Source organism: Nyctereutes procyonoides, unplaced genomic scaffold, assembly GCF_905146905.1.
Source record: "Nyctereutes procyonoides isolate TBG_1078 unplaced genomic scaffold, NYPRO_anot_genome, whole genome shotgun sequence".
NCBI lineage: Eukaryota > Metazoa > Chordata > Mammalia > Carnivora > Canidae > Nyctereutes > Nyctereutes procyonoides.
Window position 1 is genome coordinate 82,732,100 of NW_026575146.1, and position 17,980 is coordinate 82,750,079.

The window sequence follows — 17,980 nt, forward strand, 5'->3', positions numbered from 1 at the left end:
CCGCCTGCGGGAAGTCCTGCTAACAATCCGGCTTCGGCTTCTTCCTGCCGCTTCCCGTCCCATCTGGGCCCTTCGAAGGCTTCCCCTCCCATCTGGGCCCACTCCGCAGGTTCTGGAGCCTGATTGGTCGGTGCTAGAAAAAGACCCGTCTCCGGAGGATCCCCATTGGCTCAGAGCCCGGGAGGCGCGGCCTATCACTGAGCGAGGGGGAGGCGGGACAATACAGGGCGAGAGCGCCGATTGGGTGGAAGGCGGACCCTCAGGACCTTTGAGAATTCCCGTTGGTTTGAGGAAACTGCGTCAGGAACGTGGGCGGAAGTGGCTGGGAAGGGAATGGGGGTGTTTAATTCGGGTATTGGAGGGGACCCTGGTGGACGGTCAGTTTTGGGGGTGGCTGGGGACGGAGATGGGGTCCGAGAGGGCTGAGAACGGGGACCTGGGGAAGCTCAGGTGGGAATTCCAGGGAAGCTCGGAGCGTGGGGTTCTAGAAGACTCGGTGTGGGGAGTCTAAGGGGTTCAGGTAGAGAAGGTTGGAGAGGAGCCAGGCTTCAGACTAAAGGCCTAAGGTTGCTGCAGGGAAGGGGCGCTCGGGAGGAGAAGTGTGAAGGTGTCCAGAATGGGGGGATCCGAGGAGACGGAGAGTGGGCCTTTCTGAGACTCGGATCGGGGGCACGCGGGTGTTCAGAACGGGGCGTCTGAAGGGCTGGAGGCAGGAGGAGGGTGCATGGTGACCGTGAATACTGTTGGAGACCCAGACTCATGGTTGCAAGTCTGAAGTTGTTAGGAAGGGGTCTCAAACCCTTTGAAGGGGCTTTGGGGTGCAGCCCTGGAGGCCCTGCGTGGAGCTCTTGAGAACGGCTCCCCGTGAGGTCAGAGGATGTTCTCCGTGAGAGGCTTAAGAGGGCAAAAATGTGTGCCGTTGGATGAGACGTTGTGGATGGAGTTTGGGGCAGCGGGGCAATGTTCTGGGTGCTCACTGTGTCTGGGTGGCTTTCGAGATGCCGAGGACTCAGGTGGAAACCAAGTGAGTATTCCCTGTAGAGCTGAGGGCCTCACACCCTGGCCCTTGATAAAGCCGAAAATGGGTAATAGCCTGAGGGTGGGAAGCTTGGTGACTTCAGAGTGTCCTCCCCTTCCCCACAGGACTGGGTGCATGGAGTTGGTGTCGATGGAAGATCAGGACGCCAGGGTCCCCGCCCTGGAACCGTACAGGGTGGAGCAGGTTGTCAGGACTGGGGGTGCAGAGGGTGAAGGTGGGGACTAGAGGGTGGGAGAGTAAGAGTGGGGATAGATAGGCAGACTCCTGGGTTTGTGGGCTGGGACTGCTCGCTTCCCACTCCCCACTTCCCACCCCCAAAATGGGCATTAGTCCTTTGACGTCAGGCCCTGGCCTGTCTGGGAACATCTGGAGCCTCTCTTAGAGGGAGGGTCTGCTCAGTGTTACTAGGGCTCCTATGTAGGTTGAAGGGCCGCACTTTCAGGGGGTTCTCTATCCTAGGCACCACCTGTAATCTACTATGTCCCTGACTTCATCTCCAAGGAAGAGGAAGAGTATTTGCTTCGACAGGTAACCTCAACACCCTTCTGTCGTTTTTTTCCCTCCTTCTCAGATCCCTCCCCAACCCCTAAGGCTACAGTGAAGATCCTGGCAGGAAGGAGAGTGCCACCCAGCACCCATCCCTCCTCTTCCCTACTTGCTGCTCTTGCAGGACCTGCTGGGTCTGTCAGAAAGAGCCTTTCCCAGGCAGCTTAGGGGAAACCAAACTGATTCTTAGAAAGGTAGTTATTATGCAGCTCAGACTCCCTGTGCTGGGATAGCCCAGTATGGCCTCCAAACAGATGTTATTGCTAGAAACAGATTCCTTATGCTAGAAACAAGGAAGTTAGAAACCTCATACCCTCTCTACTAAGAGAGCCCAATCCTGCTATCATAGAGAAAGGGGGATTATACATATAGACTGAGATAGCCCAGTTCAGGCCCTTGAGGTTTGGGGAATTAAGACTTTGCAGTTTCGGTTTTCTGTGCTGACATAACCCAGGCATCAGAATGCTACAGGGTAACCTCTTCCCTCTGCTGAAATAGCTCAGCACAGACCCAAAGTCTTGGTAACAAGGTTACCAAGCACAGATCACCTGTGCTGAGATGGCCCAGTATTCTATATTCTATTCTTAAGATTCGGGGTGGGGCGTGGGGGATAGAATTTATAAAGCTCAGAGCCTTTTGCAGCTTCAGAGACTTAGTTACAGAGCACAGGGCTTCCTTGTGCTACCCCAAGTAATCTTGTCTAGTTTGAGTCCCAGGAATAAGTTAGCTGCAGAGGACAGACTTTTTTGTTTTGTTTTGTTTTGTTTTTTAAAGATTTTATTTGTTTGAGAGGGAGAGATAGCTCCTGAGCGGGGTGGTGTCGGGGGGCAGAGGGAGAGAGAGAATCTTAAGACTCTCCGCTGAGCACAGAGACTGATGCAGGACCCTGAGATCATGACTTGAGCTGAAATCAGTCGGGTGCTTAACCAACTGAGCCACCCAGGTCCCCCACAGAACACACTCGTGTGCTGAGATAGCCCATTCCAGCCCCATAACGATGAAAGAAATGAGATTATTGAGTGGAGTACAGACTTCTTCGAGATTGCCTATTCTAGACCCACAGGATCTTGGCAGTGGAGAATTTTCAAAGTACTCTCTCTGCTATGCTGAGATAGCCCAGCCTAGCACATTTCCTCCCCCCGGGTGATGGGAACAAAGAGGTTCCAGAAGTCAGGCTGTGCTGAGAGAGCCCAGGATTCAGGAAATTACAGAGTGCACACTATTTGCTGGATTAAAAGAGCTCAGTCTAGCCCAGAGCTCTCAATAGATTCAGACCACGATTGTGTAGCTGTGGTTCCTTTCCTGATCCTGGACACAGGGAAGAGGGCAAATAACACAGGCCTGGGAACACTGTATCAGAGAACAATCCCACAGACTTTGAGATGACCCATTTCAACCCCAGGTAGAGGGCCCTATGTTGACCTGGGTGCAAGAATCAGTGAGGGTGATCCTGAAAAAGGACTGACCCCTCCCAACCTCCTAGGTCTTCAATGCCCCAAAGCCAAAGTGGACCCAGCTCTCGGGGAGGAAGTTACAGAACTGGGGTAAGTGTCCCTACCAGGGGCATGGGCAATGTGGGGATATACGCTGGGGCAGGTGGCTCAGATTGGATACTCAAGGCATTGGGTGGGTTCTTGAGGGTTAAAGGGATTCAAAAGGCCAGGAGGATTCTGAGGGGTGAGTGGAAATTCTGAGAGACTAGGGATTTCCTGATGAGTTGGGGATATCTCGCAGTGTCCAGAAGTTTAAAGAAGTCAAGACACCTTGGAAGCATCGGGTAGTGATCTCCAGAGTCGGAGGTTCCCCAGGGTCAGAGTGCTTCCAGCCACTGGGATATCCCTAATGGGGACTCCAGGTGCCAGGGCTCCTTGGTTGGGTGTCCTCAGGACCCCATTGCCCTCTCCCAGGTGGGCTCCCCCATCCCCGGGGGATGGTTCCTGAGCGGCTGCCTCTGTGGCTCCAGCGCTACGTGGACAAAGTATCTGACCTCAGCCTTTTTGGGGGTCTCCCAGCCAACCACGTCCTTGTGAACCAGTATCTGCCTGGGGAGGGCATCATGGTAACCACACACCTTCACCCTAATCCCCAGACCTCTGATCCACCATGGGACAGGGCATCATGTTGACCCACCTCTACTCATTCAGTAGCCACATACCTCCAGCAGGCATTCACCTCCCCATCTCAAGCTGGGGCGCCCTCCTTGAGCCCCAGAGGGTGGGGGGTGTGGACTCCTGCCCTGTCCAGCCCTGGTGCCCACTCCCTAGCCCCACGAGGACGGGCCACTCTACTACCCGACCGTCAGCACCATCAGCCTGGGCTCCCACACCATGCTGGACCTCTACGAGCCGCGGCAGCCAAAGGATGATGACCCTGCCGAGCAGGTGGGCCCTGAGACCCTGCCCCAGCCACTCGTGGGCATTCTGACAATCCACATCCTCCAAGAGGGCCCCAACCCCTCCTGCTTGCAAGGTACCCCTGATACTTTCCCAGACACCTTCCCCAGTCCCCTCAAAGTGGATCCCCCGATGCCCTACAGATCCCCTGGCCCCACATATTCGGAGTGCCCCCAATAGCCCAAGGTCCATATACCTTATGCAGGACTCCCCAACACTCCAGTAGATAACTGATATCCTCAGATTCCTCAACACCATTTACTCAGGGGTGTCTCTGATATTCCTTTTAGGCATCCTCTTTGCCCACTGCACAGGGCACCCTGACACAGACCTCTCTGCCACTCCAATAGTGTAGATCCGCCTGGTAGGACACTTCAGATTCTCCTTGGGGAGTCAACCCATGACTCGTTGCTCAAGGACGCCCCAGATACACTGACTCCCTTTGCGAGGACCGCGCATGACCGCAGCTTCCCTGACCTTTGAGTAATGCATTTCTGACACCTCACGGTTCACAGAAACTCCCTGGGAAACCCAGCTGCTCCTTTTTAGCCCTACATGCTCCTGGGTAGGCTGACACCTCCTTCTACTGTGCTGGTGTCCTCAAACATCCTGATGTCTGCAGACAGACCCAGACCACACCGGCTCCTCGTCGCCTGTGTTCATCCCTCTAGCCCCTCTTCCTAACTTCGGCCAAGCCCTCAGTCCAGTTCCATCCAGTTACTAGGACTGCTGATCCCTGGGTGCAAGCTGCAGCCGACTTTCTGCCCCCTTCCAAGGGCCTGCTGGTCCTGCCTTCCATCCTCCCCCACTAGCTGAGACCCCCGTAGGATTTGCACTCCAGACCCTCAGCCTTTGCCCCTAGGAACTCACTAACCCCCTCCCCACCCCAACCTAGCCCCCTGACTTCTGGGGACCCGCTGACCTTGAGCCCGCCCCGCAGCCTCGGGCCCCGCCCCGGCCAGCCACCTCACTGCTGCTGGAACCGCGCAGCCTGCTGGTGCTCCGAGGCACCGCCTACACGCGCCTCCTCCACGGCATCGCAGCTGCCCGCGTAGACGCGCTGGACGCCACCTCCCTGCCGCCCAACGCCGCCGCCTGCCCGTCGGCGCGGCCCGGAGCCAGCCTGGTCCGTGGCACGCGCGTCTCGCTGACCATCCGCCGCGTGCCCCGTGTGCTGCGCACCGGCCTCCTGCTCAGCAAGTGATGCCAGGTGGACTCATTCTGGGGCTCTCCGCCTCCTGACATCTGCGACCCTGTGACCTTGGAACCCTGGGGCAGAGGCGGCTCCCCTCCCCAGCATTCCCGGGGTTATATATTTTCCCAGTAACTTTGTGGGAACTACAGGAAGAGGTCCCATTTCAAATAAACCAACAAAAATCTTTCTTTGGTCTTGGATTGGGTAGAGGGGCAGATGCATGAGTTCCTGAGGGGCACTGCGTCTGGGACCTTGGATGGTGTGGGCCTTGGGGCTAGGTGTAAGGGGGTCACTGAGTGGGGTGGAGTCCAGGGCTCTTGAGGGGTCAGGGTCCTATGTGGAAACCCCTTAGGTGGGATGAATGGGATGAGCCTGGGAGGTTCAGCCAACTGGCCCGCTAGAGAGGAAGGAGTTAAATGCTGCTCTCACCTGAGCTGGGCATCAAATTACCTGAGTCCAGGTTCCACTGGTAAGGAGGTGGAGCTGAGCCTGCCCCTGGGCCTCTGGCTGCCTCAGGCCTAAGGTAAGGACTTACCTGCCTGGGTAAGTCCTACTGAGGAGGTCTGGGGGGATACCCCTGACCAGAAAAAGGGCTCTCACTGGGGATCCTCACTGACTCTGTCCTCAGGCTCCCAGCTATGGCCCTGCCCCCATCCCTGGGCCCTAGACTCCCCTCAGAGCCCCTCAGCCACCCCCCTGGAGCCCCTAGGGAACTGGACGTTGCTGGATGCACCATCTGCTCTGCATCTGGAGAGGAGAGAATCAGGTAGGGGCTGGGGTTTCTGAAACTTGGGCCCCAAAAGGGTGGGGGCAGTAGCAGAGGCATTTTGAGGGTGAGAGGTACTGTGGCTGTAATCACCTAGGGACATGGCAGAGGGAGCTGGGGACAGGGGTAGCAGAGGCCTGTCAGTGCTTCATGCCTCCAGCCCAGAAACGGGTCAGACTCCTTGGATCCTCCCAAACACTTCCAGGGTGGGTTGAGGGGCACTGACCCTACTGTTGGTCCTCTCAGATGGCCAACACCCTCTTCCAGTGAGGACCCAGCTGGAGGCAGACACCGGGAGGTAAGCTGAGGTGATCCAGGGCCCTTGGGCCAGCCCCCATTTCCTCTCCCCCAGAATCTGGGGATGAGATGATGAGCCTGGGAAAGCACTGGGCATCTGGGGGTGGGGGTGAGGGGAATGTTCTAGGAAATTATTCTTTACCACTATAATCACTTCATTATTTTACTGACTGGGAGAGAATGGTTTCATCATTGACCCTGTACAGTCCTATTCCTTGTGGGGATATCCAGCTCCATCACCCCTCCCTGTCTGGGCCCCCAGACCCCATATGTCCATGTTTCTAGGAGCCTTGAAAACCTGGAGGCTTTGAACTAGAGGTCTTCAGGCCTGGTTCCACCAGGAAGGATTCCAGGTGGGAGCCGCCCTGGTACAGACCCAGGGAGGGACGCTGCTATAGGAGGATCCTGCAGGAGATGGGTGGCAATGAGAGTAGGGGCAAGGTCTTTGTTAGCCTACCAGCCCTAACTCCGCCCCTTGTATTCCCCAGCATCTCATCTCTGGCCAGGAGGTATTGGAGGCTGAGCAGGACAGTCTATCGCTATGCCTGTTGGGGCTGGGCCTCCGGCTGCAGGACCTAGAGCAAGGCCTGGGGCCCTGGGCATCAGCCCAGAGCAGGATGGTCCAGCTGCAGGTGGGCAGCGGGAGGCCAAAATGTGGGAGGGTGGGCAGGGCCTCTCGAATGGGTACCAGCTTCCTAGGGTGGGAAATGGGTTTATTCCATGTTCCAGATGCCTGGGTAGGAGAGAAGGGATGTAATTCCAAGTCCCAGATCTCTGGAGCTCCTGCTGTGTGTGGGTATGGGTATGTTGTGTGTGTGTGGGGGTGTCTAACCTTGTGTCCCCAGACCCTACAGGCAGACCTACGTGGGGCAGCTGAGCGTGTGGATGCACTGCTGGCATTTGGTGAGGGGCTGGCACAGCGGAGTGAGCCTCAGGCCCGGGCGTCCCTGGAGCAGATCCTGAGGGCCCTCAGAGCCCACCGAGGCAGCATCTTTCGGCGACTGTGGTGGCTGCAGGCCCAGCTGGTCACCTATAGCCTGGTATGGCCCACCCTGGCAGTCCCCACTCCAGGAACCAATTCCACAATCCCCATGACTCTGTCCTCTGACCAGGTATTTGAGGAAGCCAACCCACTGGACCAGGACTTGGAAGTCGAGGGCGACGTGGATGGACCAGGACCTAGTGGGGTCTGGGGACCCTGGGCACCAAGTAGCCTCCCCATTCCCGCAGAGCTGGAGTGGGACCCAGCAGGGGATGTTGGAGGCCTCAGGCCCTTGGGGCGAAAGACAGCCTGGATGCCAGGAGCTCCTTGTGAGCTGTGTGGCCATAGAGGCCCCCAGGGCAGGGGACAAGACCTTGAGGTGAGAGCAGGTGGGGGATACCCCTCCCCCACAGGCACCCTTGGGACGCCTCTTTTGGGGTACTTCCCTTTCAAGGGGGTCTTGATGGCTCTGTCTCTCTGGGTCTCTTTCTCTCTTGCTGTCTCAGTGTTGTCCTCCCTCCCTCCTCCTGTCTCTATTGATCTCTGGGACTTCTCTATCTCTGTTTCCCTCTTATGGTCTCTATCTGTGTGTCCTTATTTCTTTTCGCTCTTCCTTACTCTCCACTCTGCAGCCACATTAACCTCCTGGTTTTTAAACATCCCCAGTTCACTCCCACTCACAAAGCTCCCAGACTTATGCCTCCCTCATCTCCTCACTTCATTCCAGTCTCTCCTCAAATATCACCTTTTTAAAAATTTTTAAATTTTATTACTTTTTTAACTGAGTTTTATGCCCAACATGGGTCTTGAACTCACATGCTCTGCCAACTGAGCCAGCCAGGTGCCCTCCGAAATGTCACCTCCTCAGAGAAGCCTGCCCTGACCTCCAGACATGATCACTCCGTAAGCTCTTTATTTCCTAGCAGCACTTACCACATCTTGACATTGTACATTTATTTATGAATGTGTGGTCTCTCTGCTAGAAAATAAGTTCTATGGACACCAGGACTTTGTCGGTTTATAGATTCTAGAACAGTGCCTGGCATGTAATGGACACTCATTAAATATTTGTTAAATGAATGAATAAGTAATATCTCTTCTCTCTTGGTTTCTTCGTCTCTGCCCCTCTCTTCATCTCTCCCTGAGACCTTTTTCTTCCCCCAGAATCTCATCTCTATGACAAGCCCATCTTGGCCCTTGACCAATTTTGTCTGTTGCTAGTTTTCCAAGGACCTCCCACCTCTTTCCCCGCAGGACATGCTCATGTCGGGCTTTAGCCACCGGAAACACTTAGCAGGTCACCGAAGACGTTCCCTGCTCCGGAAGTCTCAGGTGAGCTGGTCCTCAGCCAGGGGTATCACTCGAGAATCTTGATGGCAAGCGACAGAAACCTAACCCAAATTGAATTACACAAAAAAAGGGATGATATTTTTTCATGTAACTGAAAAGTCCAGGTGCTGCTGAGAAGATCTCAGGTGCTATCCAGGGCTCAGCCCTTCCCTCTCTTGGGCTCTATTTCTCCAAGGTGGTTTTCTTCTCAGCAAATGGCTGCCCAGCAGCTAAACACTCACATCCCACTGGTTTATCCACCCGAGGAGAAGCAGAGTGCCACTGACCTACTGGCAGCAAAGTCCCAGGGCTGATTCCCACTTGGCCAGCTTGGGTCATGGCCTACACCCTGAACCAATCACGGTGGCCAAGCTGATGGAGTGCTCTCATTGGCCAGATCTGGCTCACATGCCCAGTCATGGAAGTAGAGTCGTGTGGGGTCAGCTACTCAAGCACCCAAAGGCCTGTGGGTGGGGAGGCAGGATGCCCTCCAGCCCCTGCCCTCATTAAGCCACTGTCATCAGGAACAGGAAGATTGGATGGAGGGCAGACACAGATACCCACCACACTAGGAGATGTTCCAAGTCCATGTGGTTGGGTCCTGAGGGTTCAGGACGTGCCAGGAAAGGAGGAAAAATAAACTCAGCCCTGTAGGTCTGTTATAGTAAGGAAGAATCCAGACTAAGTGCTACTTCCATCCATTCTGCTGCTGGCTGCTGTCTCCTCTTAGGACAAGAAGCAAACGCCTCCCAGTCTCCAGGATGTGATGTTGGAGGTAGACCCTGGGTGAGATGCCTGGGAGATGGTTCTGGGGGTGTGGGGTACAGGGCTCAAGGTGGCAGTTTAACACTGCATTTCACACCATATTTCCCTCCACAGAGCCCGTCCTCCTGCCTCCAGGCAGTCCCTGACCTTCCTCCTTCTCTTCCTCCTCTTTCTCCTGGTGGGTGCCACATTGCTCCTGCCACTGACAGGAGGGTCCTGCTGCTCTCCTGCCCGACTGGCCAGGACACCTTACCTGGTGCTCAGCTACGTCAATGGCCCCCCACCAATCTGAGTACACAGCCCGGACATATGTAATAAATGGTCACCGTCAAAGGATGTGTCTTAGTCCGTTGGGCCTGCTATAACAAAATAACAGACTGGGTAGCTTATAAACAATAGAAGTTCGTTTCTCACAGTTCTGGAGGCTGGGAAGTCCAAGATCACAGTGCCAGCAGATGAAGGTCTGCTTCCTGCTTCACAGATGGTCGCCTTCTCGCCGTCTCCTCATGTGACAGAAGGATCAGGGTTCTCTCTTTTATGAGGGCTCTAAGTCCCTTCCATGAGGATTCCACCATCATGACCTGATCACTTCCTAAAGGCCTCACCTCCTAATACTATCACATTGGGGGTTAGGATTTCAACATGAAGGTTGAGGGGGCACAAACATACCACAGCGGAATGCGTGAGGATATTGGGTGTGTGAGTTCAGAATGTGGGATCCAGCTCTGATGTCTGGACAGCCCCCTCCACGGATCCCTTCACTTTTGAATGTACAACACAGAACTGAATCACCCCATCTTGGATTGGGATCCCGGAGACAAAGATTCTAGCACAAGTAGTTCATTAGGGAGGTGACCCCCTAGGCAGATTAACGGGAGTGAGGAAGTGAGCCAGGGAAGGCAGCTAATGAGCTGGTTGCTGCTCTGGGCTCCTGGGGTTCCACCCCACTAGGGGCCTCTGGGAGAATACAACCAAAGGGTGAAGAAGTTGTGACATTTATGCTCCAGCTTCCATATCTCATTGGAATAGGGACTAATCCTGGAGATGCTAACTCCTCTACACTTCCAGCCTCTCCTGTCTGTCAAGGCTTCTCAGGCAAAGAGGCATGGGTGCTTGCACCAGGAAGCTAGGGGTGTGTAGGGAAGGATGCAGGCAATGTGGGGGAGCTGCCAACACCTGCTACGGCCCCTGTCTGGCAGGCATACAGGTGCTCTGCCAAACATTCTGCATGTCTCCCAGGCTGGGCCATCCCTGGCATAGGATAGCGAAATCCCCCTTTCCCCAGGGTCTTGACCTCACCCAGCTGAATTGCCAGGGCTGCATCCTGAGTCCAGTCCTCAGCCTGAGGTGTCTAAGCTTACCCTCTCCTCAGAGTGCATGCAATCAGGACAAGAGGAACAGGACTAGATTCAAGAACAGGAGCCCTGTGCTAGGCTCCTGGATGTGCACTAAACACACGTCCCTTCTTTAAAGCTCACGACCACCCAATGGTGTGTCCCCGCTTAATGGGAAACTGAAGCTCCAGAGGGGAAGCCATGGCTCAAGGCCACACAGGGAGCAAGCAGCTGAAGCCCAATTCCCACTGATTTAAGCTGAAGTGGGAACTGATTTTTGTGGATAACTGAAAAGTTCAGGCTGCAAGCCCAGCTGAGCTAGGGACACACACGGAATCTCCATCTCTCAGTTCTGTCCACTGGTTTGGCTTCTTATCTAGTGGTAGCCCGAGTGCCCCTCAAAGCCTCTAAGCACCCCACCAATTGAGCAGCCAATACAACAGTCACCCTTCCCTTACAGTTCCACCAAAGTCCCCAAGCTGGCTCCCTTGGCCAGTGTCACTTGCTTCCTTGGCAGCTGCTGTCAGCCCTGCCTGGATCATGTGTACTGGAAATGGGGGAGGGGTGGGTCTCCAAAGAAACCAGGGAGGTGTCACCAGAAGGGGGAATGGACAGAGGGAGGGAGGCAGGAAGCAGCAGATCCTGAGACCCCAGGTTCAGGGAAAAACCAGAACGCAAACCTGGGTCTGTCCTGTTTCCACACCAAGTCTCTGTCCCAACCAAGGAAGAGCCATGGTCTCCCCAGAGTCACTACAAACAGGGTGGGCAGAGTCCCGCCAATGCTAACCCAACTGACTGGATAATGGAACAGATCTGTGCCATTCACTCACTCACTCACTCATTCATTCATTCTTTCAAAGTTGAGTGTCTGCTTTGGGTCAGTTACTGGTCAAAAACCAGGGCTATGACAGTGAACAAGCCAGGCTAAAAATCCTTGTCCCCATGGGGGGGGGGGCAGACACTCTAATGCGGATCAGCAGTAAATAAGAGGACTAGGTAAAATGCTATAGGTCAGATGGTGATTAAGCACCAAGGAGACAACGGAAGTAGGCAAAAGGAAAGGGGACACAATTTAATTAGGGTGGCTGGGGAAGGCATCAGGGAGACAATTAGGTCATGATGTTGGCATTATGTGATTATAGTAAATTGCAGTGAGGAAACAAGCCCCAGGACTCCTAGAGTAGTGCTAAAACAGATATAATGTGAGGCACAAATATAATTTTATTATTATATATTTTTTAAAGGAAATAGAAGTTTACTGACTACACAAGGGAACAGCGGGCAGGACAGGAAAGGAGACTGTCCGCCAAGAGGCAGTGGTGCAGGGCTCTAGTTACAAGACAGAGTGAGGCATTATGGGAATGTATGGCATTCTCCCCTCTTGGTAACTGGGCCTGGTTGAGGGCAGCCCACTGGTCAGGGAGGGCCTATGATTATTTCCAGGGGGGTTGCTTAATGAGCCTTTTTGCATTCACCTTGGGGGCCATAGTGGGCCCTTTTGCCTTGCTCCAGGTTTCATTGTTCAAGCCTGTTGCCTAAAAGTGGCCTCTACACACCGCCTACCACCAGCACACCCCCAAACCCCTGTCCTGATGGACTGACAATGACAAATCTCTGGCATTTGGGCAGAGTAGCTGCCCAAATATCGATCTTCAGTAGTTGCTTTAATTTTCAAATTTCTACTAAATAAGGGGCACCTGGGTGGCTCAATTGGTTAAGCATCTGCCGTCGGCTCAGGTCATGATCCCAGGGTCCTCGGATCAAACCTCACATTGGGCAACCTGCTTGGGAAATAGCTTGCTTCTCCCTCTCCCTCTGCTGTTCCCCCTGCTTGTGTGCTCTCTCTCTGTCAAATAAATAAAACTTTAAAAAAATTTATTAAAAATTGTTTAAATTCCTTAGTCCCTAATCACATTTTTAAAAAAATTATTTATTTAGGTTATGTCTACATTCAGTGTGGGGGCTTGAACTTATGATCCCAAGATCAAGAGTCATATGCTCTTCTGAGTCATCACATTTCAAATACATCCCAAGTTGCTCCCATTATCATACTGGACAGTGGAGACAGGAAGGAAGAGCATTCCAGGTAGAGGGGAAAAGTGCAAAGGCCTTGAGGTAGAAGTGTGCCGAGCATGGGGGAAGCCAATGTGGCTGGAGCATGAGTCATGAAGGGGGAGTGTGGGAGGAGATGAGGTGAGAGGTGATGGGGCCAGATCAGGTGAGGCTTCTGATCTGTGTTAGGTGCCCCAGACCACTACATTTTGTTTTGTTTTCCCAACTTTAATAATGATACTTTTTGAACTTGTACAAAAGGAGAAGGGACAGTATTACAAGTCTCTATGGAATCATCACCAGTTCTAGTCATTATCAACTCAGAGCCAATCCTGTTTAATCCTCCTAGGCACCCACTCCCCTCTCCCTAGATTACTTTGAAGCCAATCCTTTGGCATCATATCCTTTTACTCATGAGCAATTTGTGGAATCTCCAGATCAGGATTGTTTTTTATTTTTTTAAGATTTTATTTATTTATTCATGAGAAACAGAGAGAGAGAGAGTCAGAGACACAGGCAGAGGGAGAAGCAGGCTCCATGCGGGGAGCCAGACGTGGGACTCCATCCTGGGTCTCCAGGATCACGCCCAGGGCTGAAGGCTGTGCTAAACCGCTGAGCCACCCAGGCTGCCCTAGAACTGTTTTAGAATCAAATCACAGTACTTTTACGCTCTAAAGAAAATCCTAGTCATTCCTCCCTATCATTCATATCCAGGGCCATCCAATGCTGAGGGAGGGAGCTGAGCAAGAGTGGTGGTAATGTGGAGTGCCTGGCTGCCTCAGTTGGTAGAGCATGTGACTCTTGATCTTGGGGCTGTAAGTTTGAGCCCCATGTTGGGTAGAGATTACTTAAAATCTTAAAAAAAAAAAAAAGTGTTGGTAACCTGCTGGTGTGGCTAGTGGCTCCTCATCAGGTACTGTGAGTTTCCCAGACTTCCCCCCACTTGTACTCTCTCAAATAGATAAATAAAATGTTTATAAAAAGATGCATAGTCTCAGAAAACAGGCGTTACAGATTTTAAATCTCTTGTAAAAATGTGCCCTGTGTATAAAGATCTCTAGTGCCCAAATATGAATGACCACTGACTTTTAATTTTTTTGTAACTTTGTTGCAAATTGCTGAAAACTTTTAAGACTTATTCAGCAAACTTCCATAGACCCTTTTACCCAGATTCACCAAATGGTAACATTTTACCGGAGGTGCTTCACCACTCTCACTCTTGCTAATATATTTATATATGTACATATATTCTAGACCCATTTGAGACTAAGTTGTAGACATGAGACTCCTTACTCCTAAATACTTTGTGTATTTTTTTTTTTTTTAGATTTTATTTATTTATTCATGAGAGATACACAGAGAGAGGCAGAGACACAGGCAGAGAAGAAGCAGATTACTCGCAGGAACCTGATGTGGGACTCGATCCTGGCACAGGGATCCTGCCCTGGGCCAAAGACAGATGCTCAAAAAAACCCCAAAAACAAACAAACAAAACACAAAGACAGATGCTCAATCAGGCGTCCCACTTTGTATATAATTCTTAAGAACAAAAGCATTCTCTTACACTAGAGTACAGTTATCAGAATCTGGAAAATCAACTCCATCGAATTTTTTTTTTTTAGGATTTTATTTATTTATTCATGAGACAAGAGGGAGAGGGAGGCTCCCTGCAGGGAGCCTGATGTGGGACTCCATCCCAGGACCTCGGGATCACACCCTGAGCCTAAGGCAGAGACGCTCAACCACTGAATCACCCAGGCATCCACATTCAGTTCTGTTATTAATCCACAATACAGACTCCAAATTATCCGTCAGTCCTTTATAGCCACTTTCTTAGATCAGAAGATTCCTGTTTGATGGGGCCAGGGGCTTGAGAAGCACTGACCTTGTGCCTTAGCAGAGTAAAAACATTACACAGAGAGTATCAACCATGTATAAATATTGGCATACTCTGAGCCAAGGACTTCAGGTAGGTTTATGTGGGACATGATCCCAAGACACAGGAGTTAGGGAGTAGGGGGGAGTGAGACAGGCTAGGGGGCATGCCAAAAAAGATGATTCTGGGAGACACCCAGGTGGCTCAGTGGTTGAGTGTCTGCCTTTGGCTCAGGTCGTAATCCTGCGGTCTTGGGATCGAGTCCTGTATTAGGCTCTCTGCCAGGAGCCTGCTTCTCCCTCTGCCTGTGTCTCTGTGTCTCTCATGAATAAATAAATTGACTCTTTTTTTTTTTTTAAGGTGCTTATGGACTGGTAACTGCTGTGGGCAACTGGGCACAATCCCATAGTGGGACTGCTGAGGCACCTTGTGAAAAGACATTGCAATTGTCTCAACAAACAGGCAGGCTGCTGCACTCATGCAGTGACTGCTGTCCTTTCACAGGCTGAAAGACTGCCCCCGAGGATGTTAACCCATAACCCCCAGAAAGCCTTCAGGCAAAGGCGCAGAGATAGACTCAGGGCAGGAAGCTTGCAGTCTCCTGGGATCCCACTTCTTCAGCTCCAAGTGGACCCAACTAGGCAAGAGGGTCACGGAGTTCAGACATCATTTGCTGCCACGCCACATATTTAATCCACTGTAACAGCTACATGAGGGAGGCCCTAGTATGATGCCCATTTCACAGATAAGGGCACTGAGGAACAGAGAGGTTAAATCACAGGCCCATGATCATATGGTCAGTAAATGTTGGAGTTGGGATCCAAACTTAGGCATTCTAGGTCCAGAGTCCATGCTCTTAATCACCAATGACCTACAATCTCCTCCCTCGAATCAGGCACTCCCCTCTCATTCTCTCTACCATACAAACTCTGCCCATCTGTGTACCTGGGTAGAATGTCTCCCCTCCTGACCCAGGTCACCCAGCTCCAGTGGGAACTTGCTCACTACCCTATGGCTCTGCCAGGAGCTCCCATCCTGGAGCTTCTTAGGACTCAAATCCTCAGAGCCAGGAGTGAGCAAGAGGGAGAGGTGAGTGATACAGGGCTGGATGGTAGGAACCTATCAGCCACTTCATGACTTTGGCTTTTACTGAGGTGAAGTCAGGGATGCCTGGATGGCTCAGTGGTTGAGCGCCTGCCTTTGGCTCAGGGCGTGATCCTGGAGACCTGGGATCTAGTCCCACGTCGGGCTCCCTGCATGGAGCCTCTCTGCCTGTGTCTCTGCCTCTCTCTCTGTGTCTCTTATGATTAATAAATAAAATCTTAAAAAAAAAAAAGGGGGGACAGAGAGAGGTGAAGTCAGGCCCAGATTAACAGGAACACCGTGATGAAAAAAAAAAAAAAACTGAGGCTGAAGAGAGATGAGCAAGCCGAGACAGCTGAAGTGGAAACCACGTGTGCAAGCCACACAGCCTATGCTCTGGGGCACTCCAGGTGCCTGGTGGAACCCTGCCTTTCTTTCCTCCAGGCCTTTGACCACACTGGTCCTCCTGCTTAGAAGCCTAACCCTACCATCTGGGAAACTCCTTATAATTCTTCAAATTTCAACTCCATTTCATAACTCTTGGTGCACCTGCTCCCCCCATGGGGATTAGAGTAGTCATGTTTCTCTTCCGTCTATCCTATCTTTGGTCAGAGGTCTGGGCTCCCCTCCTCTTCCCAATGGTGTTTGCTAAGAATTCATCTGCTTTCCACTTACGTAACCGACATGGTGGCAAATACAGTTCAGTGCTGCAAAATGCAGTATCCCAGAGAATGTCTAGGGAAGATCAATACAGGGATAGGGGAGGAGGTATGCCTGGGGTCTATGGGGCCATCTCTCCTCTCCCACCCTGGGCCTTGCTAACAAAGATCCTAGCGTGTATCTGAGGCTGGACTCTTCAGCCAGGTTTGAGGTCCTCAGTACTGCCTCAGGGGTTACTAGTCAGGTCTCCTCAGCTCCACCATTTTCTCTCCCCCCTCACTACCTTCTATTAGGGGGTCAACCTGGGTTTCTTTGGGGTCAAACCAGGGTGGTCCCAAACCAGGCAGGTCCCAAGGATCTGCCCAGGGACAGGAACTAGGCTGCTTCAACCAATTTGCTAGTCTAGAGGGCTCCAGCGAGGAAGAGACAGCTCTCCACACCTATCCCTCCCAGAGGGCCACTTCCTAGTGTGTGAGGCCCTTTCCAACAATCCCCAAACATGTGAAATCTTTAAGACCATCAACAGGGAAGTAATCACATCCCCAATTTTATTCTTTTTGTCCAACAGTCCTGGAAGAAGGGTGCAGGAGTCAGCGTTCCCCCTTAGAACTATCAAGTACAGGTCTTGAGGGGTCATTAGTTGATCAGAGGAGCTAAGATACCCCAGCCCCTTCCTCCCAGGTCCTAGACTGCCTCAATTAATGGGAAGAAAGTTTTCCAAAGGGGGATTCGGGGCTTCTCACCATCCATCAGGGTATCTTCTCAAAGTTCTCGGCAACAAGTCTGCTCTTTTCAGAGTTAAACACAAGAGAGGGGGGGGCCCGGGGTCAGGAGAAGGGCGTCTTCTGTCCGACGGCGGGCGTCCTGGTTCCCCATGCTTTAGGGTTAAGTAGCTCTCAGCTTGACACAGTTCGGCCAGCCGGCAACCAAGCCGCCCCAGACCCTCACGGGGAGAGTTCGACCCGTTATCGTGGATCGGGCAAGGTCAGGCACCTCTCAGCATCCATCATCGGGGTCTCTAGGACCTCACGTCCCGAGGAGGGCTCTCCAATTCACCCAATCCATCGAGCTGGTCTTCTCAAGACATCTCCCCTTCCAGCAAGTGGGTTCCCTGGTCGCCCCACGCAGTCAAGAGGGCCCCCGCTTCCCCTGTGCTACCGGGTGAGCTCCTCGGCCTGTCACCGCCCATCGGGAGGGGTCTCTGGTGACCCCATGCTGTCGAGGGGGTTTCTCAGACCACTACCATCGTCAGGCTGGGCTCCCGAGGCCCCCGCGCCGCTGGACTCCTCGGTTGGCCCCTGCGGGCGCACGAAGGCACCCATGGCCTTGGCGTGGCCGGAGCGTAGCAGCTGCAGCTGGCGCCGCCCGCGGCGGTACAGGTACTCGATCCGCAGCACGTCGGAGCGTGGCAACGAGGCGTGCTGCCGGAACTCGGCCCGCACTCGCGCCTCGGCGCCCGGCTTCCCGCGCCCAGCGCGCAGCAGCTCGCGGTACAAGCTCAAAACTTGCCTCTGCAGGCGGCTGGGCCGGCTCATGGTAGCGGCTGGGCCGCGGGCGCCCGCAGGCGACGCCCCGCGAGCAGCGGCCCAGCGTCGCCCCGGGGCCTAACGGCAGAGCCCGGCAACAGGCACTTCCGGCCCGCGCACCCCAGACTTCCGCCTCC

The 17,980-nt window shown here is 53.2% G+C and overlaps 3 protein-coding genes across 20 annotated transcripts; 2 read left to right on the forward strand and 1 right to left on the reverse strand.

Moving 5' to 3' along the window:
* Positions 1-329: 329 nt before the first annotated feature.
* Positions 330-5,359, forward strand: ALKBH6 (alkB homolog 6). Of its 14 annotated transcripts, none has more exons than XM_055311468.1 (8): positions 330-352; positions 999-1,024; positions 1,144-1,222; positions 1,499-1,567; positions 3,069-3,129; positions 3,472-3,644; positions 3,850-4,054; positions 4,919-5,359. In XM_055311468.1, the coding sequence occupies exons 2-8, from the start codon at positions 999-1,001 to the stop codon at positions 5,218-5,220; spliced, it is 915 nt and encodes a 304-aa protein (XP_055167443.1). In that variant the 5' UTR covers positions 330-352; the 3' UTR covers positions 5,221-5,359. The 14 variants fall into 14 exon arrangements, with proteins under 14 accessions (XP_055167443.1, XP_055167452.1, XP_055167450.1 ...); XM_055311469.1 differs by having other exon boundaries at positions 351-377; XM_055311475.1 differs by lacking the exon at positions 999-1,024 and having other exon boundaries at positions 347-377; positions 3,493-3,644.
* A 122-nt stretch (positions 5,360-5,481) lies between these two features.
* Positions 5,482-9,709, forward strand: SYNE4 (spectrin repeat containing nuclear envelope family member 4). 5 transcript variants are annotated; one of them, XM_055311458.1, is made up of 8 exons: positions 5,482-5,696; positions 5,802-5,939; positions 6,186-6,237; positions 6,725-6,868; positions 7,082-7,597; positions 8,473-8,550; positions 9,202-9,333; positions 9,427-9,709. In XM_055311458.1, the coding sequence occupies exons 2-8, from the start codon at positions 5,812-5,814 to the stop codon at positions 9,625-9,627; spliced, it is 1,251 nt and encodes a 416-aa protein (XP_055167433.1). In that variant the 5' UTR covers positions 5,482-5,696; positions 5,802-5,811; the 3' UTR covers positions 9,628-9,709. The 5 variants fall into 5 exon arrangements, with proteins under 5 accessions (XP_055167433.1, XP_055167434.1, XP_055167437.1 ...); XM_055311459.1 differs by having other exon boundaries at positions 5,482-5,939; positions 7,082-7,276; positions 7,349-7,597; positions 9,427-9,708; XM_055311462.1 differs by having other exon boundaries at positions 5,482-5,939; positions 7,082-7,276; positions 7,349-7,597; positions 9,278-9,333; positions 9,427-9,703.
* Positions 9,710-16,838: 7,129 nt separating this feature from the next.
* On the reverse strand, positions 16,839-17,949 carry SDHAF1 (succinate dehydrogenase complex assembly factor 1). Its single transcript, XM_055311726.1, has one exon. The coding sequence runs from the start codon at positions 17,850-17,852 to the stop codon at positions 17,496-17,498; it is 357 nt and encodes a 118-aa protein (XP_055167701.1). The 5' UTR covers positions 17,853-17,949; the 3' UTR covers positions 16,839-17,495.
* Between the last annotated feature and the right edge of the window lie 31 nt (positions 17,950-17,980).

Coding starts and splice junctions, on each gene's coding strand:
- SDHAF1 (XM_055311726.1), bottom strand. CDS start 17,852: ATGAGCCGGCCCAGCCGCCTGCAGAGGCAAGTTTTGAGCTTGTACCGC.
- ALKBH6 (XM_055311464.1), top strand. CDS start 924: ATGAGACGTTGTGGATGGAGTTTGGGGCAGCGGGGCAATGTTCTGGGT. Junction 1,025..1,143: donor AGGACTCAGGTGGAAACCAA/GTGAGTATTCCC, acceptor CCTTCCCCACAG/GACTGGGTGCATGGAGTTGG. Junction 3,130..3,471: donor GAGGAAGTTACAGAACTGGG/GTAAGTGTCCCT, acceptor GGGTGTCCTCAG/GACCCCATTGCCCTCTCCCA.
- SYNE4 (XM_055311458.1), top strand. CDS start 5,812: ATGGCCCTGCCCCCATCCCTGGGCCCTAGACTCCCCTCAGAGCCCCTC. Junction 5,940..6,185: donor TCTGGAGAGGAGAGAATCAG/GTAGGGGCTGGG, acceptor TGGTCCTCTCAG/ATGGCCAACACCCTCTTCCA. Junction 8,551..9,201: donor CCCTGCTCCGGAAGTCTCAG/GTGAGCTGGTCC, acceptor TCAGCCCTGTAG/GTCTGTTATAGTAAGGAAGA.